Here is a 27,200-nt window from a genome sequence, read left to right as displayed (position 1 = left end):
AGGGGGAATAACGTACTTTCTGCAGGACTCAGAAAGCTGCTTCCCCACACACACACTAGGTGTCCTCTTTTTTGGTTTCCCAAATATGGTCACCCTACAGTTGTGCATGCAACTACATTTGTGTATATGTCTGTGTGCGCCTCTTCCTGTATACATGTATGTGCAGCCCTCGATTCCCCCCAACCGGCACCATACGTGGCTCTCAGGAGCGCAAACGTTGCATACCCCCCCGCTAGAGCGTTAAAATGTGGTTTGGGTTGCACCCAGACAAAGCCATGATGTGGCAACACACCTGTTCTTTTTCCTACCAATGTTCGTCACATTCGCTCGTTACAGTTTTAGGTGTCTATTTAACGATCGTAAATGTACACCTGAAAACCATGATATGCGAAATGGCCCTCAGCCTCAGCATCTGGAAACCGGGAACTATTATCTGTTTGTTTGCAACGTGGATTTTTTTAAAAAACAACAACATCGTGAGGTTGAAAAGAAAGATGTGAAATATTAAAATTTGGGAAACGTTGATTGCAAAAGCCAGGAGATCTGTGTGTCTTGTTGATGCAGTCCTGGGGGGTGGGGGGTGGGTGTTTTCAGTGTTTTGAACATACTTGAAGCGGCTATGTAGTGTTTCTGAGAGTAACCTGACCCCCCCCACCCCTCCCTGCTGCCTTTGCTCCAGCTCCAACTCCAACACGGCAATTTTCCATTCCACTTATTTCTGGAATTTTTCCCTTGGAGGCGTTTTATCTGCAGAAGATTGCAACACAGACGCCGAATGACATAAGTCTCTCTCTCTCTTTTTTTTTTGCTGCGTGCTTGACCCAGGCCACTGCTATGAGCGGGGGTTGTTAATTTCGCTGCACGAATAGGTATCTCAAGCATGCTACGTTACTGCCACCTGCCCCTCTGCAACCCCCGTGGTCTTCAGCAAATGTATATTCCCAGCAAATGTTGCTCTCTGGATTGTTTATCCCATCCTTATTCAAAGGAGCTCAGAGTGATGTGGGGACATCACTGCACCTCAGTGATAAAGAATCTGTTTTGCAAGTAGAAGTTCTCAGGTTCAATCTTCATTGGAAAAGGCGGCAGGGGGCAGTCGATTGGTCGGGCCTCTGAGCTTGAAGCCCCGTAGAGCTACTGCCAGTCAGAGCAGACAATACCTGGCTCATGGTCTGTCCCGTTAGAAAGCAGCTTCCTATGTTCGTATGCTCACAACAACCCTGTGAGGTAGGTCAGGCTGAGAGGCCACTGATCCAAGCGTAGCGAATGAAGTTCGTGGCTGAGTGAGAATTTTAACTTGGATTTTCCAAGTCAAAGCAGTAAATGCAACAAATAAATAAATAAATAAATATTCACTGCCGCAAGCCGCTGACTCTGATGGTGTAAAAGAGGATTAAGCAAATGCATGGAGCATGTAGATCTGCAGCGATTCGGTTGCTCAATAGGATCTCCATGACCCAGAAGGCCAGTCTATCCCTGAATGGCAGTGGCCATTGCTGTGCAGCGGCCTGGTCGTGCGAATCCTGGTGGGACACTGTGGGAAATGGGATGCTAGTCTAGACAGACTCTTGGCCTGTTCCAGCAAGGCTGTTCTTATTGATTTGATTTCTAGAATTTATAAACTGCCCTTTATCCACAAAGGATCTCAGGACAGAGCACGCAACATTAAAACAAACAAACCAACCCAAATACACCCAATATAAAAACCATACAATTCCACATTAAAAGACAGCCAGCAAACCAAACAAAAACATGTCTCTTTTGAGAGGGCATTCCAAAGTTAGGGTGCCACCACAGAGAAGGCTCTCTCCTTTTTAAATGCACAGCACCTCTCTCTCTCTCTCTCTCTCATATATGATATTTATTTATTTATTTATTTATTACATTTCTATACCGCCCAATAGCCGAAGCTCTCTGGGCGGTTCACAAAAATTAAAATCATAGTAAAACAATCAACAGGTTAAAAGCACAAATACACAATACAATATAAAAAGCACAACCAGAATAAAAACCACACAGCAAAATTGATATAAGAGTTAAAACAGTAAAATTTAAATTTAAGTTAAAATTAAGTGTTAAAATACTGGGAGAATAAAAAGGTCTTCAGCTGGCGATGAAAGGAGTACAGTGTAGGCGCCAGGCGGACCTCTCTGGGGAGCTCATTCCACAACCGGGGTGCCACAGCGGAGAAAGCCCTCCTCTCCTTTAGGAAGACCTTGGTACATGGGCAGGATTGTATAGAAGGGGGCGATCTTTGAGGTGTGTGAGCCCCAAGCTATTTATTTATTTATTTATTTTATTCATTATTGCATTTATATCCTGCCTTTTTTCCTCCAAGGAACTCAAGGCGGTGTACATAATCTTCCTCCCCTCCATTTTATCTTCAGAACAGCAACCCTGTGAAGTGGGTTGGGCTGAGAATCTGTGACTGGCCTAAAATCACCCAGTGGGTTTCCATGGCCGAGTGGGGACTAGAACCCGGATCTCCCAACTCCCAGTCCGACACTTTAGCCACTACGCCACACTGACATTTAGAGCTTTAAAGGTGAAAACTAGTATCTTGAATTGGGCTTGGTAGCGAGTGGGGGGTGGGGGCTCTTACCTTCATACCATACGTGAGCAAATCCAAGATTTTGTCTCGAACTGCTTTTCTAAGGGAAGGACTGGGATTTTCTCCTCCAGTTCCATGCTGTCTATGATAAACTGTTGGCCTGGTTTATATCCTCCACCCTAAAGAGAACCCCTTTGTTTCTGTTTTGGGGAGAGATGGGGAGTACAGCTTGCTCACTGTTTCACCTAGAATCCAAGAAGGTAAATTGCAAATTGACCCCAGCCATGTAGTGCACTTAAGATTTGATGGAAAACAACTGGAAAAGTTAATGGGCCACGTTGTTCTTGCATAGCTAACCTACGCACTGAGCTGGACATTTTTATTAAACTTGATGAAAGGTGTTAGATCTGTTTTGCATGCGTCCTCTTGGGAAATCGTCCTTGACCATTTGTGGTACGGTTTGGCGGTTAGTCCTGCTATAAAGGAATTGATACAAGCTGTCACCAGAGGCTTCGCTGCTTAGCGTGAATAATCCTAGGCTAACGCACAGAATGAACGCGCTATGAGCAGGTGTTGATTGCTTTTAGTTTGGCATTATACTTTTAATAAAAACGTCGCCCTTTCTGTTGAAAACAACAATAAAATAGCCGTGGTGTTGATGTCTGGATTTCGTTAAACCATTGCAGTTTTGGAGTTGATGGGCATTTCAGTTCATGAGCTACTTCTTCACACAGCGCATAGTTAAACTTTGGAATTCCCTACCACAAGATGTAGTGATGGCCACCAGTTTGGAGGGCTTTAAAGGGGGGTTGGACAAATTCCTAGAGTTGAAGACTATCAATGGCTACGAATCCTGATGGCTATGTTCTGCCTCCAGTATCAGAGGCAGTGAGCCTGTATACACCAGTTACTGGTAGACATGGGCTTTTGTACTCATGTCCTGCTTGTGGTTCCCTGGTCGACGGCTGCTTGGCCACTGTGTGAACAGAGTGCTGGACTAGATGGACCCACACTTGAATGGGGATTTGGATCTGGAGGTGCTTCCAGACGAGGCTTTTATTGTGCAATTTCCCTGCCTCGTTCATGGAAATTTATGGAGGTCCAGATGTTGCCATATTCCACTGGTAACCCTCCTGTGTTTTCCCACCGCTTCTTCTATCTTGTTTCTTACCGTGGGGGGCGGGGGGAAATCCGCTAAGGAGAAACAGATGGAATGGCTGCAAAATGCCTTTGGCTTGGTAGCGCTAGGAAATCTCCTTTTGGAAGGACACTGGCTCACCCAATCGTTCCTAGACCTGTTTTAACCTAGAGGCCTCTGGTTGCTGACTCTCTTTCTCTTAATAAGGTCAATACATCCATCTTTGTTTTCTATCGGATGGGACGAGACTGTGGGACTGCCACCAACTAGTTGCAACATTTGCCCAGGTAATTTTCTTGCCTCTGCCCAGCCAGTGATGTGGAGCAAAGGTGGAGAAAATGTCCCGATGTGATGATGCTGAGGTCCAAGATAAGCTGGCCTAGATGTTACTGGATAGCCAAGGTGGTGGTAGACCTCCATACAGGCTAACCAGGTTTGGCAGAAGCTCTTTGTTAATCAGTGTTGCTAGCTGCAATTCGCTTTTTGAGTTGTGGGACAGGGTTAACCGTATAAAAACTGAATTAATTTTGAGACCTTGGTGTAATTTCCCTGCTGCTCTCTTTGTCCTGTGACCGGTGGTGCAGAGAATGCGAGAGACGCATTGTATTAGCCAGGGCCAGTACTAAAGGCAACACCTTTAGGTGGTCCAATCACAGGGAGTTCCAGAGAAGAGCTGTGTTATGGAAATACAAGGGAGGTTCCCATACTCTTTGCCTGGAACTGAACACTTTTAAGCCTGAGCCATCTGAGCCTCACCCACAGCTCAGCTGCAGGCCATCAATGTCACCGGTGGGATGCTCTACTCACAAACAGAGCCTTGCTCATCTGTACCTTCACTCACTTCTGTTCAGCCATCCGCCAAGATTGAACCTTTAGACTCCTGTGCTCCCTAGGGTTTGGTAGATGCTTGGCAGCTGCCCTTAAGTCAAAGAGGAGGCTAACTTCATCTTGAGGGGCTGGGGGGACAGCCGTCACCCCGAGGGTCCCAGACTTCCCCTATCTGTGTCAAGACTCAAGTTAAAGGAAGCCAGATTCCAGCTAGACATCAGGAAAAATTTCCTGACTGTTAGAGAAGTACGACAATGGAATCAGTTACCTAGGGCGGTTGTGAGCTCTCCCACACTAGAGGCATTCAAGAGGCAGCTGGACAACCGTCTGTCAGGGATGCTTTAGGGTGGATTCCTGCATTGAGCAGGGGGTTGGACTCGATGGCCTTGTAGATCCCTTCCAACTCTACTATTCTATGATTCTAAGGTCGGCTGGCGCCTATTCCTTCCGTCTCCAGCTGAAGACCTTTTTATTTTCTCAGTATTTTAACACCTATTAACTTAAATTTAAATTTTGCTGTTTTAATTCCATATTTTAACCTATATCAAATTTTGCTGTGTGGTTTTAATCCGGGTTGGGCTTTTTATATTGTATATTGTATTTGTGTTTTGAGTTTGTTGGTTGTCTTTATGCTCTTCATGATTTTAATTGTTGTGAACCGGCTATTGGGTGGTATAAAAATGTAATAAATAAATAAATAAATAAAAGGTCCCCTGACACAGGCAGCTCCTCCATGACGATTGGCTCAGGGGCGCTCCAGGTCCTGCACGACGCTCTAGTGTAAAATGGACCGTGTTGTGGAGAGGCACCTAGAATTCCGCCACCGAACACCCAAGCGCACCTCTCCGATCGGTCAATGGCTTGAAAGCGAAGGTGACCTTTCTTGTGTGCCGAATGGAGGAAAATGGCATGTTTTCGTTGGCGGCAAGGCGGCGAGCCAAGTAAACATTAGTCAATCCAGGCTAGGTACGAAATTAAGTTATACTTTTGTTTGCTGGCCCGTGCCAGAGACTCGCTTTGATCTCGGGAGACTTTTCTCCAAATGGGGTTTGGCAGACCAGAGTTTCCATTTGTTAGCTGCTTCGAATGGAAGCGGGTTATAATAACCAGCTTGTGTGGTAGTGATCTCAAACAGATGACATTATTTGGGTAATAATAAATGAGGAAAGGTAAACACGCTTGAATTAAAACGTCTCTTTCTGGACTAAGAGCGGGGGTGCTGTTGGAAAAAGATCGCCTTCCTAGGTTACAGGAATTCAGCAGCGTTTGCTTTTGCTCTGGAGTTGTTTAAAACCGCGAGCCTTGCACTTCAATTCATGAATTTATATTACTAACAGGGTAAGAATAATTCTTCATTAGCATCCCCTCCTCGAAAAAGCAGTTATGAAGATATTAACTCGTTTATATCTGTCTCCCCTTCCAAGGATTTCAGGGCACTGTGCTTGGGGAGTGGAGGGTGGGGTGGAATCCCCTATTTTGTTTTAGCAAAAACCCTCTGCGAGGGACGTTCGACCTGAGGTCGTCTGTTGATTTTTGTGAGGAAATGACCCCCAGTCTCTACGTTCCTGGTTTGATAATCGATCCACAACCTCTCACTGCACACTGAATCATTGTGTCAATAGTCCTCTTACATACAACTTGCCGAAAGGGCTGTTCTTGTATATTGCTATATGTCCAGCCGAGAATGTTCATGCCACGCTTGATAATCTCCATGTCGAGAGGAATAGAGTAATGCAGCATCTCTGAGTCTCACTGGAGCTTGTCTCTCTTCAGCCATGTCATTGTATATCTTATTTTATTTTAAACATGGTAATTGGCTGCTTACATCAGGTTTCCCCAAGCTGTTGTTGGACTTCAACTCCCATCATCCAGATCCAGCATGGCTAGAGGTCAGGAAAGGAGGGAGTTCTAGTTCGTAACATCTGGAGGATACCTGGTTGTTGAAGATTGACTTACATGAAAGATCATTTAAAGGTATGATCTTTTGGAGGTGGCTACCAGGAGAAGGGCCTTCTCTGCTGTGGCACCCCGGCTGTGGAATGAGCTCCCTAAAGAGGTTCGCCTGGCACCTGCACCATACTCTTTTAGACGCCAAGTGAAGACCTTTTTATTTTCTCAGCATTTTAACAGTTAAGCAATTTAATTTTAACTTTGCTGTTTTAAATTTGTATTTTAGATCTGTATTAATTTCTGCATTGCTGCTTGGTTTTATCCTGGCTGTGTTTTTATATTGTGCTTTTATTTTTATTTTTTTAATTATTTTTTATTGCATTTATATCCTGCCTTGTCCCCCCCCCCCCAAAGGAACCCAAAGTGGCATACATATACTGTTTGTTTTATATTTTGAATGGTTTCTATGGTTTTAATTTTTGTAAACCACCCAGAGAGCTTCGGCTATTGGGTGGTATAAAAATACAATAAATAAATAAATAAGGTACACTGAGAGTTGAGCGAGAGAAACACACACACACACACACACACAGAGAGAGAGACACACACACAGACAGACAGACAGACAGAAGATCCTTGTAAGGTGAAGTTCCTAAATTCGGTAAGACAAAAAATCATTGTGTTCTTCTCTCTCCCCGCCCCCAATCCTTTTAGGGTGACTGCATAATCACCATATTGCTTAGTGAAGACGACCAAGTTGGAAGTGACGATGCCGTTTTCTACCTTGTGTTCACCGGATCTGCTGTTCAACACTGCACCAGCATTAGGAAGCTCGACTCCGGGACGTTGGAGACCATTGCTCCTGGTAAGCTTGCCATCCCCATGAACTAGTGTTGTGTGCCTGCTCTCCTGGGCGAATCCATTCTGTCTCGGGAGCAGTCATCCATGGGGTTCATGTATGTGGAACGGCCTTATGTGCACAAGAATGGGCCTTCGCTCCACCTAGCATGCTGCCTTATTGATGGTTTTACTTGAAAGTGTCCAAGGGTGTCTGGCAACGTGACGTGGATATCTGTCAGAGCCGGGCCGTGGGCAGCGGTCTGGGCTGAGGGAGGAGCTGCGAATGAACCTGTGTATGAGCCAGTTGGCAGGACTGAAGAAGCAAAGCACAAACCAGGAGCCTGGGTCAAATTTGAAGTCAAGACTGCATGATGCATCAAAGGATTAGTGGCTAAGGTGTCGGACTGGGAGTTGGGAGATCCGGGTTCTAGTCCCCACTCAGCCATGGAAACCCACTGGGTGACTTTGGGCCAGTCACAGACTCTCAGCCCAACCTACCTCACAGGGCTGTTGTTGTGAGGATAAAATGGAGAGGAGGATGAGGATTATGTACGCCGCCTTGGGTTCCTTGGAGGAAAAAAGGTGGGATATAAACGTAATAAATAAATGACCTCATTGCTCAAGCGAGGCTCAACTGGATGAGGAAGTCCTATTATGCTCCTTCCTGTCCAGGAGGTCGAGCTCAAGGGGGCGGAGTCTGCCCAGGGATATCGAGGATACGAAACTGCCTAGCTAACTTGCAGGTCCGTGCCCCACCACACAGAGGAAAAAGGAAAGGAACCCCTTGTGCAAGCACTTGAGTCATTGCTGACTCCTGGAGGGACGCCTGCTTTCGCTGACGTTTTCTTGGCAGACTTTTTAGCGGGGTGGTTTGCCGTTGCCTTCCCCAGTCGCGGTTACCTTTCCCCCAGCTAATCTGGGTACTCATTTTACCAACCTCGGAAGGATGGAAGGCTGAGTCGACCTGAGCCGGCTGCCTGAGAACCAGCTTCTGCTGGGATCGAACTCAGGCCGTGGGGAGAGTTTCGGCTGCAGTAACTGCCGCTTCCCACTCTGCACCACACGCAAATCCATAGGCCCCAGTTAGATCTATGGCCAGTCTGGACAGTAACTGGCCCTCCATATTGTCTCCTCCCATATCCCTCCACCCTTTCTAACTAATTTTGCCAAGGTCCTGCACGTCGTCTATGCTGCTCAAGCTTCAGTTCAAAACCAAAATGATTAAAATCGGCCTGGTAGATCTCAAGTAATTAGCCTTACACTGCCTTATTGTTATATAAGTTTGTTTAGTTTAGATGGCTTCCCTCTGACAGGCCAGTTTTTCTATGTAAAGGGAGCATTTTTCATGACAGGACAACCCCACCCTCCTCAGCCCGAAGTGGTACAGCCCATGGAAAGTTCTCCTGATTTGGATAAGCTGTTCCTCCATTTAGACCTGAACGTTTTGTGAAAGGGAGCACTGTGTACTCAGGACCCGGAATTGAGCATCCCAACAATAATAGCGCCCATGAAGCGCGAGAAGGAAAGTTGCCTTGGGGGTTTGACACCCTCCCCTCCTGGCATGCGCCGTACACTTTTGCGGCCTGTGGGTGCTGAAAGCCTCAGTCGGATAAATAAAGGCCTCTGGTTTGGTTGTGAAGCATAATGCTTACACACACACACACACACACACACACACACACACACACACACACCACAAGCTTTATCTCTCTTGGCTCAGCTCGCTCCCTTCTGCCTCTAACCCTGCTCCGCACGTCTGTAATCATGTGCTTAAATTGTATATTGAACCAGTTTCCTTGGAAATAATTGTGGTGACTCAGAGCCAGTGTTGCCTGACCGCCGCTGGATTAATAATGAGCGAGAGACGGCCTGTAACCGAGACTAAGCCCTTGTTTATCCGTTGGCGAAATTGGAAGAAAAGTGCACAGTTTTGGGGTGGGGGCGAAAGAGAAGGGGCAAAAAACCCTGAAGGGAATGGCTTCTGGCCAAATCCTTCCTTGAGTAATATGGGCTGGTGTAACCCTATTCCCATCTCCTCTCCAGTTTCATATTCCAAACCCGCACCAGGACAGCTTTGGCCTTAAGGTGGAGAGCGCACCCCGCTCTATCCCCTGTTTGTGGAAAGCTGGGGTGGTCGCGGTGACAACTGCAGAAATGAGGGGTGTGGGAAACTCTTGAGTTTGGACCAGTGGTCCATCTGGCTTAGTGTCGTCTGCACTGCCTGGCAGCAGCGCTCCAGCTTCAGAGATGATGCCGAGATTCCCAGCCCTCCTGACGAGATGTGAGACAATAAAGAGGTCTGCTGTGCAATTCGCAAAGCTGTGTTCAGTAAATAGACATCTCTTCACACCTGAAGGGAGGGTGAAGGCTAGGAGCCATCCTCTAAGGTGAATTAGCCTAACGGAGCAAGGCAGTTGCCTGTCAACTAAATGGACGTTTCCTGCCATGCCCGACAGGATTTTACCGAACCCCTCCCTCAAGGAGGGTCTTCAAGCTATAAACTCTGGCAAGTGACTAGCTTAGCGGACCACCTCACACCATCTCTCAACTCCTCCCAGTTGACTCTGCGACGGACTTTGAGATCTGTCATTTCCAATGCTCCCTCCCTGTCTGACAACAACTGAGTTCATGGGTGGGGTGGGGAGATGATCTCTGAGCCTGCATCTCCTGTTCGATAAACTCCTGGGAAGATTCCTCCTTGACTCCTAGAGAGTCTTGAAGAATGTCCTCCCCCTCTTTTTGTCTTGGCTGGTCTTCTTCTTCAGCCTCCGAGTCTGATTTGAGATACACACCAGGGAGACTGGGCCTGATCCTGACACATGAGTCTTCTGGAATGCCCCAACAGACGCACACGCACACTCCTTTAACCAGGCTGCCCATTGCAGGGGAAGATTGATAGTGATGGGCAAGCGGTTCGTCAGGGAAGGTTGTCTGTCATTACCACTCTTCTATTAGAGGATTCCTCACTAAGCTTCTGAGAAGCCTCGGGGTCCCCAGGAGCACAGCTTGAAAACCACAGCTGTATCAGCTTACAGGAGAGCTGTGATGTTTGCTGTTTTTCCCCCAAGTTGTCAAGAAGCATTTAAAACTCTGGTTGCCCGAGGAGCAGAGAAAAGCAGTATGACGCAGCCTCCTTGGGCTGGTGCTGGCGTAATGGAGCCTGTTTAGAGTGGGCCCCAGATCATGCATTCCCTCTTCCTTCCCGATACCAGTGTGAATCCCCTTGCCGCCCTCGTCTGTCTTTACCATGGTTAGGCATTAAACTGGTGCTGACATTTAACTGGTTACGGCTAACCAGGTTCCCATCTTAACCAGGGTTTGATTTGAGTTTGGAAACCCTTGTGCAAGGAGTTTGACCATAGTTGGTACTCATGCCGCTGTAACCCTGAATGGTGTTGGGGCAGATGGGTTAACTAGGGAGGGGTCGAATTGAGAAGCCTTCCAGATCTTTTGGACTTCAACTTCCATCAGCCCTAGCATGGCCAATGGTCAGGAATTCTGGCATCAAGCTGGGGTAGGGTGAAGAAGCACAGAATGTGCACCCCTCACCTGATCTCTTAACCACAGTTAAGCGAACGCCATCTGGTCTCTCTGTGCTGAGATGTTAATACAGAGTTGCGGTTATTAGCCTAAGAATTGGGAAAATTGCCCAGGGCGACTGCCGCCTTCCTAACTCATCTTCCACAAAGAGATCTGCCAGGTTTCTTTCTATCATTTTTAAAAAATAAGCTCTGTATCTTGGTGTCCAGATCTATCTATCTATCTATCTATCTATCTATCTATCTATCTATCTATCCTCTTTATTAGTAAATTGCTTTTGGCTTTGCTATTGTATTGCATTCACAATGCAACCCCCACATTACTGATGAGTTTTTAATGTGTGCTGTAAAAGATCGTGTTTTCTTCTTCTCCTTCTTTTTATGAAATACTCTTTGTGCTGTGAGAGCGCAAGGGTAAACAAGTTGCATAAGAAATGGTCACTTGAAAGTAATAGTCACGCGGGGCTTGGTTTGAAAATATATTTTCTTATGAAAAAACCAACCACCACCTTAAAAGAGCAGTTTAAAGCTCTTCCTGGGCTGGTGCCTCTTCCTTCTTAAATTGAATAGCCATCATCTTCAATTGCCATAGATGCCACGTCATCCAGCCATTGAGTTGACGGCGGAGTGCCAGAAGCGATTCTTAGAGGTCTGGATTTCACCTAGGGCAGTCTCCCGTTGTCGACCCCCTCCTACAAACTCAAGAAAGGTTCTAGGGTGTCTATTCACTAATGTACATTGAAGTTCCCCTTTTCAGTCTTTAATTTATTTATTTATTGGAAGTACTTTTAGCCTGCTCTTCAGCCTTCCCCCCTCCCCCCCAAAATGCTCCTGGAGCAGTTTACAATCAATGAGCAAAAAAAGAGACTGTCCCTGTCTGCAGTCTTACACTCTAAAAAGACACGACATACAAAGAAAAGGGGAGGGGAGGGCAAAGGAAAAAGTGAACTTAGATGATCAGCAGGCCTGGTGCAACGGCCTTGCTTCCGCTCTCATCTCCTGGAAGGAGTGGGGTGGTGGTGGACCCAACTGGATCAGGCCCTGATATTCCCATTGCCTGCTCCTGTGTCCCTCATTCCTTCATTCCGAGTTGATACCAGTTAGCCCTGGGGTGAGGTAGTCTGATTGGAGCAAGCCCTGATGCTCTATTTGTCTCCACATTTTGACTGTGTGCACACAACTGGCAACATTGGAGATCCCTAATCCACGTGTGTGAACTTGGGCATGTACCTGCAGACTTCAGTCTCCGCTCCACCCCGGCCAGTTCAGGGCTAGAATTAATACGGTTATCTTCGGTCACCTGCAGAGGCCACGCTAGCTTGCATTTTCCGCGGAGACTTAAAAATAGCTGCTGAAGCTAAACTCCTATTGTTGTTTGTGAGATCCGAGTACTCAAAATAGGACTTTTAGGACAGGCTGGCTTCCACTCCTGGCTGGATAGGATATGAAGTCATGCGTTCAGCAAGGCTTCCAGTGGTGCTTGTTTAGCTACAACAGTGTTTTGTCTCCATGTAGCTCAGCAATAACGGAGCCGGCTTGGAGGGCTACCGCCCTTTTGGAATACAGCTGAGCATGATTCAACCAAAAGTCATACTGCAGGGTGCCATTCTTCTTCTTCTTCTTCTTCTTCTTCTTCTTCTTCTTCTTCTTCTTCGTCGTGTTATTTGTATTAGACTTGTAGACTTATCACCTGCCCTTTCGCAAGGAGAGGCTAGAGACTCCACCACAAAGTTTAGGGCCACACTTCACATTGATGTTCAACCACTATTCTAATTAAAAACTTAAGAAGAGCCATGGTGGATCAGACCAAGGGTCCATCTAGTCCAGCACTCTGTTCACACAGTGGCCAACCGGCTGTCGACCAGGAACCTACAAGCAGGACACAGTGCAACAGCACCCTCCTACCCATGTTCCCCAATAAATGGCATATATAGACTTACTGCCTTGGATACTGGAGGTAGCACATAGCTATCAGGACTAGGAGCCATTGACAGCCTTCTCCTCCAGGAATGTATCCAGCCCCCTTTTAAAACCAACCAAATGGGTGGCCATCACTACATCTTGTGGTAGCGAATTCCATAGTTTAACTATGCGCTATGCGAAGAATTTCCTACATCCAGGTTTGAATTTTGTGTGACTGAACAACAACAAAAAGCAAAGTTTCATTTACACACGTGTGTGTGTGTGTGGTTATACAATTTTAAAGAATTATAATTTGATTTCCGTTTTACACTAGCAGTGCAAACTCCTAGCAAGGAGTGTGTGTGTGTGCGCGTGTGCGTGCATTCCTTTTCTGTTATTGTTAGAAATGATTTTTTTCTTTTAGACTGTGGCTGTTCTTTAAAAAAGTAACCTTGTTACTCTTCTTCCTTCTTCCCTTACACCTTGAGTATACCAAGTCACCTTTCTCAGAACCCTGTTTTTTGTTGGTGAGTCCTAAATGTGAGTCCTAAATCCTAGCGGATGCTGAAACAAAGCCGACATTTCAAAGCCCATTTTGGGGGCTGGGTGGGTGGGTGGAGGGGGCACTCCTGGAGCAATTTAGGTCTTTGCCACGCTCATTATGGAATAGCTCCCTTCCTTTTGAACTAATTGCCAAAGTCAAAGTCCTGTCCTGGAGGGCGGGGCAGCCATCTTGGTCTGAAATCTTTGTTAGCCGTAAGGGAAGGAGGACATCAAAGCGCCTGAAAGGGAATGAACATCTTACCCTTGAAGAACGCATTCAAACCCTTTGCTGTAGTCGGATGCTTGTTTGATCTGATTGAAATCCAATTTGTCACCGTGTTCCCTGCTCTGAGAGCCGCAGTTGGGTTTCAAGCTTTTCATATTTCTGCACACACACACAAACGCGCGACATTTCGCAGATGAAAAGGGGGTCGCCGTTGCGTGTTTTTGTTCTCACGCTCACAGCCGCTGCCTAAGCCAGACCCCCGTTTCACTTTTTCCACGTTTTCCCCACGGTGTCTGTCTCCATTGACTCAGCAGCAGCCCTATGGAAGTCTGGCTTTTGGAAGTCTATTGTGCCTCCACATGAGAATCATCAGCTGCAATATGTTAAAATGGCAGGCTGGGCATTTACATGCATGCATGTGAGTCAAGACGGATCCACACATATATCCCACTACTGCCCAGAGACCAGGGATGGGGCTGAGATCTGAAGAATGGCCATTCCGGTAATGCACACCAGCACATTTCCCCCCCTAAAAGCATCTTCAACAACTGCTGCAAAGATACTATTATAGGATGGGTACTAGTGAATTGGGACAGCCTCAGGTAGATGGGGATACCTGGAGCAAATGGTGGCCACATCTACACCAAGCAGGCTATTACACTATGAAAGTGGTATATAAAAGGCAGGAGCCACACCAAGCAGGCTATTGCACTATGAAAGCGGTATACCCCTGGACAGGGTTGCACTCTCCCTAAAGGATCAGGTCTGTAGTTTGGGGGTGCTCTTGGATCCAGAACTGTCACTTGAGGCACAGGTGAACTCAGTGGCAAAGAGCACCTTTTATCAGCTTAGGCTGATATACCAACAGCGCCCTTATCTGGACAGAGACAGCCTAGCTTCAGTTATCCATGCTCTGATAACCTCTCGTTTGGATTACTGCAATGTGTTATACGTGGGGCTGCCTTTGAAAACAGTCTGGAAACTTCAACTGGTACAAAACAGGGCAGCACGGTTACTAACAGGGACTGGCCGACAAGACCACAACACGCCAGTCCTTTTCCAGCTTCATTGGCTGCCAGTCCAGGTCCGGGCCCGATTCAAAGTGCTGGTATTAACATTTAAAGCCCTAAACGGCTTGGGGCCAGGCTATCTGAAGGAACGCCTCCTCCCATATGTACCTGCCTGGATCCTAAGGTCATCCTCAGGGGTGCTTCTCCGCGAACCCCTGCCAAAGAAGTGAGGCAGGTGGCTACCAGGAGGGCCTTCTCTGCGTGGCACCCTGGCTGTGGAATGAGCTCCCTAAGGAGGTTCGCTTGGCATGTACATTATATGCTTTTAGACGCCAGGTGAAGACCTTTTTATTCTCCCAGCATTTTAACAGTCTATAAATAAATTTTAACTTGGTGTTTTAAATTTGTAATTTTGCATTTCTGCTGTTTTTATCTGGTTGAGCTTTTATATTGTATTTTATAATATGGTTTTATACTGTTGTTTTATACTTTGAATGTTTTTAATTTTTGTGAACCGCCCAGAGAGCTCCGGCTCTTGGGCGGTATAGAAATGTAATAAATAAATAAATAAATAAATAAAAAAAGCAGGAGCCACACCAAGCAGGCTATTGCACTATGAAAGCGGTATATAAAAGGCAGGAGCCACACCAAGCAGGCTATTGCACTGTGAAAGTGTTATATAAAAGGCAGGAGCCACACCAAGCAGGCTATTGCACTGTGAAAGTGTTATATAAAAGGCAGGAGCCACACCAAGCAGGCTATTGCACTGTGAAAGCGGTATATAAAAGACAGGAGCCACACCAAGCTGTATATTGCACTATGAAAGCGGTTTTTTTATATGTGTCAATGGGCCCCAACTGTTGTCAGTGCACTTCAATACTGCCATAAAGCAGTAGTGTGGCTCCGGCGTTTTATATACCGCTTTCATACCACTTCTGTAGTGCTTGGTGTAGATTAGGCTGGTGTGGCTCTGTGTGTTTCTATGCCATTTTTGACGGGCAGACTGCATTGCCAAATTTGAAAAAGTTCAGATACGGAAGTATAACTGTGTTTTGCTTTCCCTATCAGTTTGGTATGTGCAGATTTGGTACGTTCACTTTAAAGTGTGAACTGAATGCGTCCCTAAGCCACGCGTGGGCTGGCGTAGTTTCTGCTCCCATCCATTTGATTTTTGTTTGCCTGATTCTGTCCACATGGCTGCCGCATGCTGGACGGGGGCCGGGCCGGGACGGATGGCATGGCTTGGTGGGGTATCCAAGAACTGAAGGCAATCACTTAACAGTGGATAAAATAACACCTAGCCGGTGCTTTGCACATCTCCTTCCGCTTGCTCCTCTTGCTCGTGAAATCACAGCGATTTAAAACTTCCGACTCCCTTGCGATGATTTAAGCCTGAAATCTCAGCTTGAGTTTTATCTTCGGCTGCGAGCAAAGTGCCTCGTTTGTACTGCTGCAAAAGGAATTTTCCCGACTGCCACTGTCTGGTGAGCAGCTGTAATTTTCGAGGTGGGGGCGGGTGGGTGGGGAGAGTCCGGCTTCATTTATGTAATTAAAAACAAAGACCGGGGAGGAAAGGGGTAAGGGTTGATTCACACAGTGAGAGACTGAGGTAATGGGCAGAGCAGCTTTTCCAGTAATTAGTGAATGGCTCGTGCTGTTCTGGCACAAGGGACGATGATGTCAGCGCAGCAACAGGGCGCGGGAAAGAGCGAGCGAGCACAGAAGAGGGCCGGCAGAGCATTTGAACCGCCAACCTGATCATTAAAGGGGCTGGGTTGGCAATTGTTGAACAATGGTCAGGCTGAAAAGGTGAAACTTCCACCTCTTAACTACTTGTTGAGAGTTTTACGTCATATGCCCTGGCTCTGTACAGTTTTTGTTTTGCTTGGACTGTTAAAACACAGAAATATGCAAGATCAGGCTGTGAAAGTTGACTTTAATTGGGCATGGCAGTCACACACACACACACACACACACACACACACGAGACTCTGGATTCATATATATATATATATATATATATATATATATATATATATATGATTATATATATATTAGATTATATATTATATATATATATATATATATATATATATATATATGAGTGACTAACAAAATAGAAATATTGAAATCTTAAAGCAAAGCCTTTCGGCTTCCACCCTTTTCATCTGCTCTGAAGGTGGAAGCCAAAATGTTCCTCTTTAAGATTTTCTGCTTTGTTAGCCGCTCTAATAAATGTTTTGAAGTGATTAATGGCGTCCTTCTGGGATCCAGAGCAAACTTCTCTGATGTGTTCTTTGATGCTTTAAAAATTGTGTGTATAAGTCTTCTGCGTTTTTTTTCTCAAATGGGGGTTGGCAGATTTTGGCTGGCCTCAGAAAATATCCAAAATTGGTAGCTGCCACTAATGCTACCCCATGTCATAGAATCATAGAATAGTAGAGTTGGAAGGGGCCTATAAGGCCATCAAATCCCTATTCAATGCAGGAATCCACCTTAAAGCTGCCTCTTGAAAGCCTCTAGGGTCGGAGAAACCACGACCTCCCTAGGTCATTGGTTCCATTGTCATACTGCTCTAACAGTCAGGAAGTTTTTCCTGATGTCCAGACTGATGTCTATTGTTGTATTGCTCTAACAGTCAGGAAGTTTTTCCTGATGTCCCACCCCCCATCCCACCCCCAACTCAGGGGGAACAGACTCTTCTCTGACATCATGTGGAACTTTGAGAAGGCTACTGGTCACCAAGTTGCCCTCAAAGCCCGGTGCAGTTTGGGGGGAGTGAGCTTGGGGAAGAGTGCGGACTCTGCCCTGATGCTCCATTGTCTGAAGGAGCTAATTCAAAATGCTCTCTGCATGCTGAGATACTTAACAGTAAAAATGTATGTTCATCTTCTTCATCAGGGCAAAGAGTCTGGGATTGCTGTAGTATCTTCCTACCAGTATGCAAAATGCACATCGATAGCAAACCTGGGAGGAAATGGATGTAATTTTTTATTAAATATTGGAATATGTTTTGCAGAAGAGAAGCTGTAGCAACGGAGTAATTAATATTGTAGGAATGGAGTAATTAATCATGGGAGTAAAATTGGAATGTATAGAAGTTTGAACAAAAGGGAGTGTCAACTGTGTCTGTTTCTGTTTCGCAGGCCATGACTGTTGTGAGACGGTGAAAGTCTCCCTCTGTGCCGCCAAGGGAGACCACCCTATTCTGGTGGTGGCTGAGGACAGCTTGCAGTTTATTCAAGATGAAGCTTATGATGCAGCTCAGTTCCTGGCAACCTGTGCTGGCAACCAGCAAGCTCTGAACTTCACGAGATTCCTGGACCGCTCCAGGCCACCTGCCGGAGATGTGGATTTTCTGGATGAGAAAGTGACTTTGGCGTTTCGGCACCTAAAATTGCCAACGGAGTGGAATGTACTGGGAGCAGACGAAACTCCAAATGGTAAGATGTGGTAGCTCCATGCGTGCAGCATTTAATTATCGTTTCGGGTGATTTGGGGACCTGGTTCTCAACGCCATGACTTGGATTGGCTGATTGCACTGGAAGGACAGCTTAATCACTCTTCCATGTCACCTTTATTTATTCATTATATTTATGTCCCACTTTTCAGCCCAGCATACAATACAAACAAGACCCAATACAATTATCCAGTCAATGCTATTATAGTAGCAGTAATGATGATTGTTATTAAAAGTAGTTTTACCCGACTCTTCATACAGTGAATGAAAATAAGACACCCCCTGCTCGCAGGCTTCAGCTGTCTCTACACGAGGCATTTATCGTGCGCTTGTGATTGTTCACTCATGGACGTTTGAGGGTCATTTTCATGACACCGTCAATGTCTGATGCCGCTCCTCTCATTTTCACGCGGGAATCCGCCACTTTATAAGTCACTGAAAATGCGGTTATAAATTAAATTGTGCAATATAGCAACGCCACCTGCTGGCAGTATAAATGAAACATAAGGGAAGGAATGATGAAAACAAAGTGGGGTGAAGCGTGTGTATTGTGCCAATCAAAGCCCCAGTAAGGCTGCATGGTTTTTGCTTTAATGTAGAGAAGCCCTTGGCATCTAAAAAGACAGAGTGGAAAAGGAAAATGGGGTGGAGAGGTAAGAGGAAAAAAGCAGACTCTGTTTCCTTAAAATCCAAAATACACAACCTAGGCTGCAATCCGTAATTTCCGTTTGATCTTTCTGCCATTTATTTGTTGTTGTTTTATTATTATACTTTTATACCACTTAATATATTTAAATCCCTAAGCGGTTCTTCATAAAATACAATATAACAATATTAAAACAATACAGAAAGGATCTTGAGGATCTGTTAATGATTTGATATTGTCCTGCTGTGAATTTGTTATTCTGTTTTGCCATTACCTGTAAACTGCCTTGGAAGGATGTGTACCCTTAAAAGAAGGATATTAATAGTTTAAATAAATAATTAAATAATTAAATAAATACGAATTGCCTTTCTCTAATGACATGTCCAAGGTGATGTACAGTAAATGTGCAGGACAGTACCCCCCGTCCTCCCAAACAGAGCAAATCATATCAGGACAAACCACAAAGGAAAAGCCGATATTCATGCTGCCCACTCAACTAAACATAATTGAGTCAAAATGGTAGAGTTTGAAACCTGGCCAGGATCTACACTACTGCTTTATAACAGTTTATAACCGTCTTGACAACTGTTGAGGCCCACGACACATCCCATATACCATTTTCAAACCGCTTTCAAACAGTTATATCCAGCTTGGTGTAGTTTTGGCCCTGGGTTTTCAAAAGGTGAGTGAGTTCAGACACTAATCTCTGGATGTGGCTTTGATTCCACCGCCTTGATTTCAGTTTTATTGTAAACTGCTTCATTCAGTTGCTTCTTTCTTGTAGCAAACAGCTTCAGGGATAAATGGGATTCTGACCTTTATTTGTGCTGCGGTGCAGCGTTGGAACGTGTAGCGTTGGTTCTTGACCCAGCTGTTTTTCCTGCGGCTGCAGCTCACGGGTTGTTGTATATACTACACAATGTATATACTATGCAATGTATAGTAACCACCATTTGTTTTTTCTGTAAACGAGAAAAAGATGGCGGAAAGCGGCAGCATTTGAGCTGGCATTTGTTTTCAAGCGGACACAATATTGTTTGCATTCAGTGGGGTTATTTTTTTTAAATGAAGCTCAACCACTGGGGAATGCATTACATGCTTGCATTACATAATCAACTACCGCCTACCCACCGCATTCTCTCATTGTATAGCTCAGTGGCTTCTTAAATGTCTGACCTCCAGGGAACTCCATGTTGACTCATCTACCAGGGAAACTCCTGTAGGTTTGCTGTGCGCATTGCAAAGGATTGTGGGTCATGTTTTGGGGTAGGTCTTTAATAGAGGCATAGGGTGCTAGCCACACTTGTCAGGCTTTGCTATTGTCATGTGCGTGGACTAAGAGTGGGCCACAGAACACCCCTAACATAGAGTGACCATATGAAAAGGAGGACAGGGCTCCTGTATCTTTAACAGTTGCATAGAAAAGGGAATTTCAGCAGGTGTCATTTGTATATATGGAGAACCTGGTGAAATTCCCCCTTCAGCACAGCAGTTAAAGTGCAGGAGCTATACTAGAGTGACCAGATTTAAAAGAGGGCAGGGCTCCTGCAGCTTTAACTGTTACGACGAAGAAGGAATTTCACCAGGTTCCCCATATATACAAATGACACCTATAGGAATTCCCTTTTCAATACAACTGTTAAAGATACAGGAGCCCTGTCCTCCTTTTCATATGGTCACCCTACCTAACACGCCCCCCCCCCGTCCCCCCGGGTGACTGTCGCAAGAGATGATCTGCAATGGTGGACAACCTGTCTTTCAGGGAAACTGGGCCACCATTACTGGTCATCTTTTTGAAGAACCCTTCTTTAAACTTCTGCAAACCCCCAAGTTTTATTGAAACACATGCCTGCTAGTAGTTGTTGGATCTCCTCTTGATTTAAACTGTAGTTAGTGGTTTCTGAATCACTCCAGCTTGAACTGGAATCTGGGCCCCGATGTTCAGCAGGCTGAAAGGCCTGTTTGATTGATGCAGAAGACTCGGCTTCTGCTCTTTGTACCAGGCCTGGCCGACCCAGAGATTTTGACCTCCTGTCAGTCACAGGGTGTGATGCTGTATATCCCTATTCCCTTCTATGTCAGAAGAGATCTCCAAGGCTGCTGCTGTAGCAGCAGAGGACTGCTATAGAGAAAAGAGGATTTCCCAATAAGACACAATTGTGTGTGGGAAAATTAACAGTAGATGTGTTAAACCATGGGACCAGAAAGAGAATTTGGGATAGTATAAGGAAGGATGAAGAAAGTCCCTTTGGGGACATGTCTGAAACCATAGGAGGGGGAAGGGAAGGGTTTATGAAGAATGATGCATGAGAGAGTCAGGTTGATGATGTAGATCAAACGTTGAGCTGACGGCATTGGGAAAGGCTTGCCCAGGGATCAGATCTCAGCTTGTTGAAAAAAATGAAGAAAATGGCCAGGATTATGTCACTACATACCAGAAAGCTGGAAAAGAGCCACTGAAGGGATCTATTCTGGGTCCTGAGAATTAAAAGGGATTTCGGAAGTTAATCCCACAGTTAAAATGCCACCAGGAAGCGAATTTTGTGCCTCCAGATTTCTTGTAGCCTTGCGTTCTGAGAAACACATAGGTAGGCCTGTTGAACGCTTCTATCTGCAATTCCGGCAAGTATAATAAACCCAGATCTCAGGCTGCTAAAAGTAGGATCTGGAAGGGGTAATGGTTACCTTGCATCTTGATGGGGAAGATCCCTTTATTCCCACTTCATCCTTCATCAGTGATTGGGGTGCCAAATGCTTAAAGCCAGAAACAGGTGAGTATCTCAAGGAGCTGCATTAGATACTGACCGATAAAGGAGGTTTGAATCAGTTGGCCTTATTGTGGCCTTTAGATTGTCCCCAGCCTTCCTGACCAAAGCCTTACACCTGTTCTCGCCTTCGCTCCACACCTTCAATCAACATGGGATGGATGGAGGACCAGGATTGCTCTCACTGGCCCCACACCTAGCGTCCATGTCTTCAGTGGAAAGGGTGGACGGGACTCCGGCTGTAGGCGCATAGGCTCTTCCGATTGTTCAGCATGCCACGCCTAGGTGCATAGAGTACCTATTGCACTTTCCGCTGAATGGAAATCCATTGAACGGTGAGGCTCCCTAGTTGCGCATGGTCTGCACATGCGAAGCCAAGTTGGGAACAGGGCTTTGGTGTTTTGAAATCAGTTGCATGACAGCAGTGCCAGGTGGTCAGTGGGGCCTCACCTCAGTGAGTCTTCCTTCTCACTGCCACTGGTACCATCTGCTATTGCTTTTTATCCTCTTCTGCATCATTGCTGCCATTTGCTTTCTTGACAGGCAGAGAGCCAGGGAACAAGCAGGCAGGGTCACCTGCTGCTCCTCCTTTCTCACCACTACCGTTGTCTGCTCCAGAGCCTCTAGGATGACCATGTGAAAAGGTGGACAGGGCTCCTGTATCTTTAACATTGCATAGAAAAGGGAATTTCAGTGGGTGTCCTTTGTATGCATGTCGCACCTGGTGAAATCCCCTCTTCAGCACAACAGTTAAAGCTGCAGGAGCTATACTAGAGTGACCAGATTTAAAAGAGGGCAGGGTACCTGCAGCTTTCACTGTTGTGATGAAGAGGGAATTTCACCGGGTTCCCCATATATACAAACGACACCTGCTGAAATTTCCATGTCAATACAACTGTTAAAGATACAGGAGCCCTGTCCTCCTTTTCATATGGTCACCCTGCTGTATGTATCCAAGCAATGAAGAGGAGGGAGAGAAGGGCAGCCAACCACTGGTTAGGGTGACCTTATGGAAAGGAGGACAGGGCTTCTGTATCTTTAACTGTTGTATAGAAAAGGGAATTTCAGTAGGTGCCACTTGTATGCATGCAGCACCTGGTGAAATTCCCTTTTCATCACAACAGTTAAAGCTACAAGAGTATAGTTAGAATGATACAAAAGAGGGCAGGGCTCCTGCAGCTTTAACTGTTGTGATGAAGAGGGAATGTCACCAGGTTCCCATATATACAAATGACACCTGCTGAAATTTCCTTTTCAATACAACTGTTAAAGATACAGGAGCCCTGTCCTCCTTTCCGTATGGTCACCCTACCAGAGCAAGAGGCAGGGTGATGAGGAGGAACAATTCCAGGGGGCTCTTGTCAGTGGGCTCCATATGGGTATGGGCCCTTGCAGGGAGGATATGATTTAAATCAATTTGATTTAAATCATGATTTAAATCACTACAGAAAGACTCAATCATGTGACTCCCCCCTCCCAAAAAGTGAACTCTATTCAATGATTTTTTTGAAACTTAGCACTTAAGAGGTAAAGGGTTGATTCTGTGTACATAGATTTGCAAAGGAACAATGGGATTGTGATCTCTGCAGGCACAAATTCACGGTTTTGAGAACTGTAAAACCAAGCAGCTGTGATCATATCTTCTAGATAGAAAAATCTTACAGAAACCTCTGCAAGAGCATAACATTGTGAATGGATTAATGGAATTCATTTAGCAAAAAATTAAACATTGCATGAATATACAGCCTCATGATACATAATTAAAAAAACTAATCCTTATTTCATGATGAGTAACCTTTGGACTATAATGTATCTTAAATAGAAATCTATCTTTAGATAGATTTTTCCTCAAAAAGCATTTTATTAAAAAAAAATCCGATTTAAATTTAAAAAATCTGGTTTAAATAAAAAAAATCATTGATTTTTATTCACCTTGGGCCTCTGGCAGGTGCCCAATAAAACCTACCTTTGACCAAGTCCTGCAGGAGAGTTAGAAATGAACCTCTTCCATCACTGGAATCTCTATTAACGGGGCGGCTCCTTCAATGGTACAGCACATACTTTGCATGTGGAAGCATCTGGCAGTCCTGACTGGGCCTGTTCCCCTTAGGCTGGGGGAAGTAGTTTCAGGCGATCAATCAGAATCAGATTCTGAAGCAGAAGAGACGGCACCAGAAATGTACCAGCCTACATGGGAAGTGGAGGAGGTGATTCTCACAGGCTCTTCATCAGCTGGGGATGAACCTTCGCCAGACCTTATCACTGAAAACATTAACAACACACCGTCTGTAGGAAATTAGTTTTCTTCAGAGGGGGAGGGCACTTTATTTATTTATTTATTAAATTTATATACTGCCCCATAGCCGAAGCTCTCTGGGCGGTTTCAGGGCTAGCTGATCCTAGAGTCCGCCGCAGACTCAAACGGGTGGAGCTAAAGGAAGGCGAGAGAAGGTTGGCCCGGATAGCTTCTCACCCGGAGGTGATTCTCACGGGCTCTTCATCAGCTGGGGATGAACCTTCGCCAGACCTTATCACTGAAAACATTAACAACACACCGTCTGTAGGAAATTAGTTTTCTTCAGAGGGGGAGGGCACTTTATTTATTTATTTATTTATTAAATTTATATACTGCCCCATTTCCGAAGCTCTCTGGGCGGTTTCAGGGCTAGCTGATCCTAGAGTCTGCCGCAGACTCAAACGGGCGGAGCTAAAGGAAGGCGAGAGAAGGTTGGCCCGGATAGCTTCTCTCCAAAGGCTTCTTCAGAACCAGGTTCCTTGAAGTTAAAGCCATAAAGGCTGTCTTTCTCTCTCTCTCTCTCTCATTGTCTCTCCCACCTATTTTTACTCTCCGTCCTCCGCACTGCTATCTCTTAACTAATATTTTCTCCAAACAAACATCAGTTATGCCCGCTCTCTGAATGGCTCCAGGTGTGCTTTGGGACTGGCTGCTGTGTGCATGAGGCGTTGATTTCCTCAGCTGTTATCAGGGTGAGGCTGTGACGGTTTCCTGCCAAGCTTTAATTCAGATTCATTTGGTGCGTCAGGATTCTGGAACCTTTTTGGCTCTTGAGTTTCATGTTGGCTTGATGAAGGAGCTGAGCCTTTTCGCAAATCATGCGTGAACTCAAAGCACTGAAAACGCTGTCCTGTATTTTGACGGTATGTATCCTTGTGGGTGAAAAAATGTTTGCAGAACGGAGCAACGGGTGAGGCTTGCTAGGAGCCAGGTAGAAGGAGAGACCTGTGGCAACTCAAGTGAGTCCTCAGGGCTGTTTTTAAAATAGTTTTTAGTTATTATTTTTATGTTTTTATAGTTTTGTAAAAAAGAAAAGAAAAATCTATATACATAGCTTTGACAGAATAAAAAAGGGAAATATATAAAATGCAATTCAAATAAAACAAAATAAATTTTAAAATTTAAACTCCGAACGAAAATAAAGTAAAATAAAATAGTAAAATAAAGAAGAGAATAAAGTACATATATGAAATCCAAACTACTCATTAATCCAGCAAAAACACCACTTAATTTTTTAAAACGAGAAAGCAAAGATAATGGGTGTACTATATCTTGGTAATTGTCATTCCGATTATCCACTTTTCTACAAATTTATCCATGGCAGTACTTTTTGCCCCCTCTCCTTTTAATGTACCACTGGGCGTCTTTTTTTTTGGCATCCCAGTTGCTTCCTTGAAAACCTCTACTTTCCTTTTTAAAAAGCCAACAAGCTGCCTGTAGTCTTCATGGTTGTGAGAAAATGGTTGAAAGTAGGTCAGTGATGTCTGCTGAAATCTCAGAAGCTTGAAAGGCAGCTGAACAAGATTCCCAGTTCCTTGTGTCCCTCTCCTATTACTGGCAAAACCAGATTAAATAAGAGGAGGAGGAGGAGGAGGAGGAGGAGGAGGAGGAGAAGGAGAAATTATGTAAATTATCTTCATTTTTGTACAGTTTGCAGAATACATGCAGAGAAGCGAGGGCAGAATTTTGTTTTTTAAAGACAAAGAGTACACACTACTGTGACTTCTATCAATAGACTTTAGAGCACAATTAGCTTATTGAAAAACTAGAATTGTTGAGCTTTCTGACTGTAAACCTGTTGTGCGAGTTTAATAGCCAACCTACTTTATAAACCCGCAAACCACCCGAGGTGTTCTTCTAGGTTTCTTTGTTTGGTTATATTGCTGCAGCTTTGCCCTGCAAAGCTGCACAAAAATTGAACCAGGTTTTATCCTCCTCCTCACGACTGTAGGCGCTCCAATTGCAGGGCTGATAGATAGCGAGCTCTTAGCAACTCCTGAATGTTGCATGCCACGTGTCATAGATTTGTTCCTTCAGGTTGGTTTACCGACTGATGGGTGTGAGATAAACACGGTGATAGCATTGTAAAAGAGGCATGCAAATTCTTGGTTTGTTTATTTATTTGTTTATTTATTTATTGCATTTCTATACCGCCCAACAGCCGAAGCTCTCCGGGCGGTTCACAAATTTAAGACCATTCAAAGTATAGAACAACAGTATAAAACCGTAATATAAAATACACTATAAAAGCACAACCAAGATCAAAACAACAGCAATGCAAAAATACAAATTTAAAATACGAATTGAAAACAGCAAAGTTCAAATTAATTTATAAATTGTTAAAATACTGGGAGAATAAAAAGGTTCTGTGGACCGTCTGGTTGACCTCAGAAGGTCCACAGAATAGAATGAATTCGGTCTTGTTTATTCTGTATCTTGGTGCATTTTGATCTCAAGTTTGACAGCTGTCCCTTGAAACTTTGGTAAACTTAATTCTGAAATCAATGTAACAGAATCAGAAGCCTCACTCTTACCTCTCTATTATCTCTTCTAAACAAACATCAGAAAACCAGCCAAAGAATGCCAGGTTACAGAGACTGCTAGGTGTCAGGCGGAAGTATACACATATTTCTAAATTGTATTGTAAGCTCCTCAGGGCGGACACCTTTCTTTTTGTTTACGGTACACTGCAAAGTTCTTTGTAAACTGGTAGTGCGGTATAAAAATAATCGAAATATAGGCAATCTGTTGATTATGCTGTACAAGCTGCACTGAAGATTAATGCTTGCTGCAAAAACTCTTGAGTTTGGCCATTTTGGAGTGCTGTCACTGCTGTTTCGTTTCGCTTGCATGTTTTCTGCCTGCTCGTCTTGTTGTGCTCTGGGTGAACCCTATCCATTGAGTTGCATATTGGCATCCCGCAAAAGCCGACATCTTGATTTATTTGAACGGGAACGAGAGGGAGAGAGCCTGCTAACGAAGGCAGTAAGACAGCTTTTCTGTTAAGGTGGTGGAGCATATTTCTAGCTGCCAAGCACGGAACAGGACCATTCTCAGCGGCACTTAGCTATAGATTTCATCCTGAGTGAGATGTGGACATGCTGGGTGAGATCCGAGGCCTGTCTAGTGCGGCATTCCATCGCCAGCAAGGCCAGGTGCTTTGCAGATGCTCACAAGCAGGGCAATGCAGGCGATAGCCAAGGGGCTTCTCACCTACAGCATCTGGTACACTCAGAGATAGACTGCCTTGGAATATAGCAGTTCCAAGGTTTTTTTTTAAAAAACCATGGCCATCGGAAGCACCTCTTCTGCAACTGGTCTCCTGCGGCTGCCAGCTGACAAGGGAAACTCCCCCCTCCCCACATCAGATCACAAAAAGGAAGCATTTTTCTGAGTCCTTATGAAAGTGGGAACATGTTCACCATATTTTTTAATTTTTTTGCTCAGGGTCTTGTGCAAGTGTGCAGGAACGCAAGCACATCTGTCCCTTATTTAGCCAAGAGTAGCCCTATCTCCCCTGTTGTCAATGTCCTCCGCTTTGCCCTTACCTTGCTAGCGAACACCTT

The 27,200-nt window shown here is 45.0% G+C and overlaps 1 protein-coding gene across 2 annotated transcripts in view; it reads left to right on the top strand.

Moving 5' to 3' along the window:
• Positions 1-27,200, top strand: part of AKAP13 (A-kinase anchoring protein 13) — a 298,396-nt gene that overhangs the window by 105,196 nt on the left and 166,000 nt on the right. For both annotated transcript variants that reach the window (XM_063142172.1, XM_063142171.1), the window contains exons 4-5: positions 7,122-7,272; positions 17,614-17,910. In XM_063142172.1, coding sequence (XP_062998242.1) covers positions 7,122-7,272; positions 17,614-17,910 — 448 coding nt within the window. The remainder of the gene's footprint in view (positions 1-7,121; positions 7,273-17,613; positions 17,911-27,200) is intronic.

Source organism: Elgaria multicarinata, chromosome 16, assembly GCF_023053635.1.
Source record: "Elgaria multicarinata webbii isolate HBS135686 ecotype San Diego chromosome 16, rElgMul1.1.pri, whole genome shotgun sequence".
Taxonomy (NCBI): Eukaryota; Metazoa; Chordata; class Lepidosauria; order Squamata; family Anguidae; genus Elgaria; species Elgaria multicarinata.
Note: the sequence above shows the minus strand (reverse complement) of the source record. Positions and strands in the feature narration are given on the sequence as shown.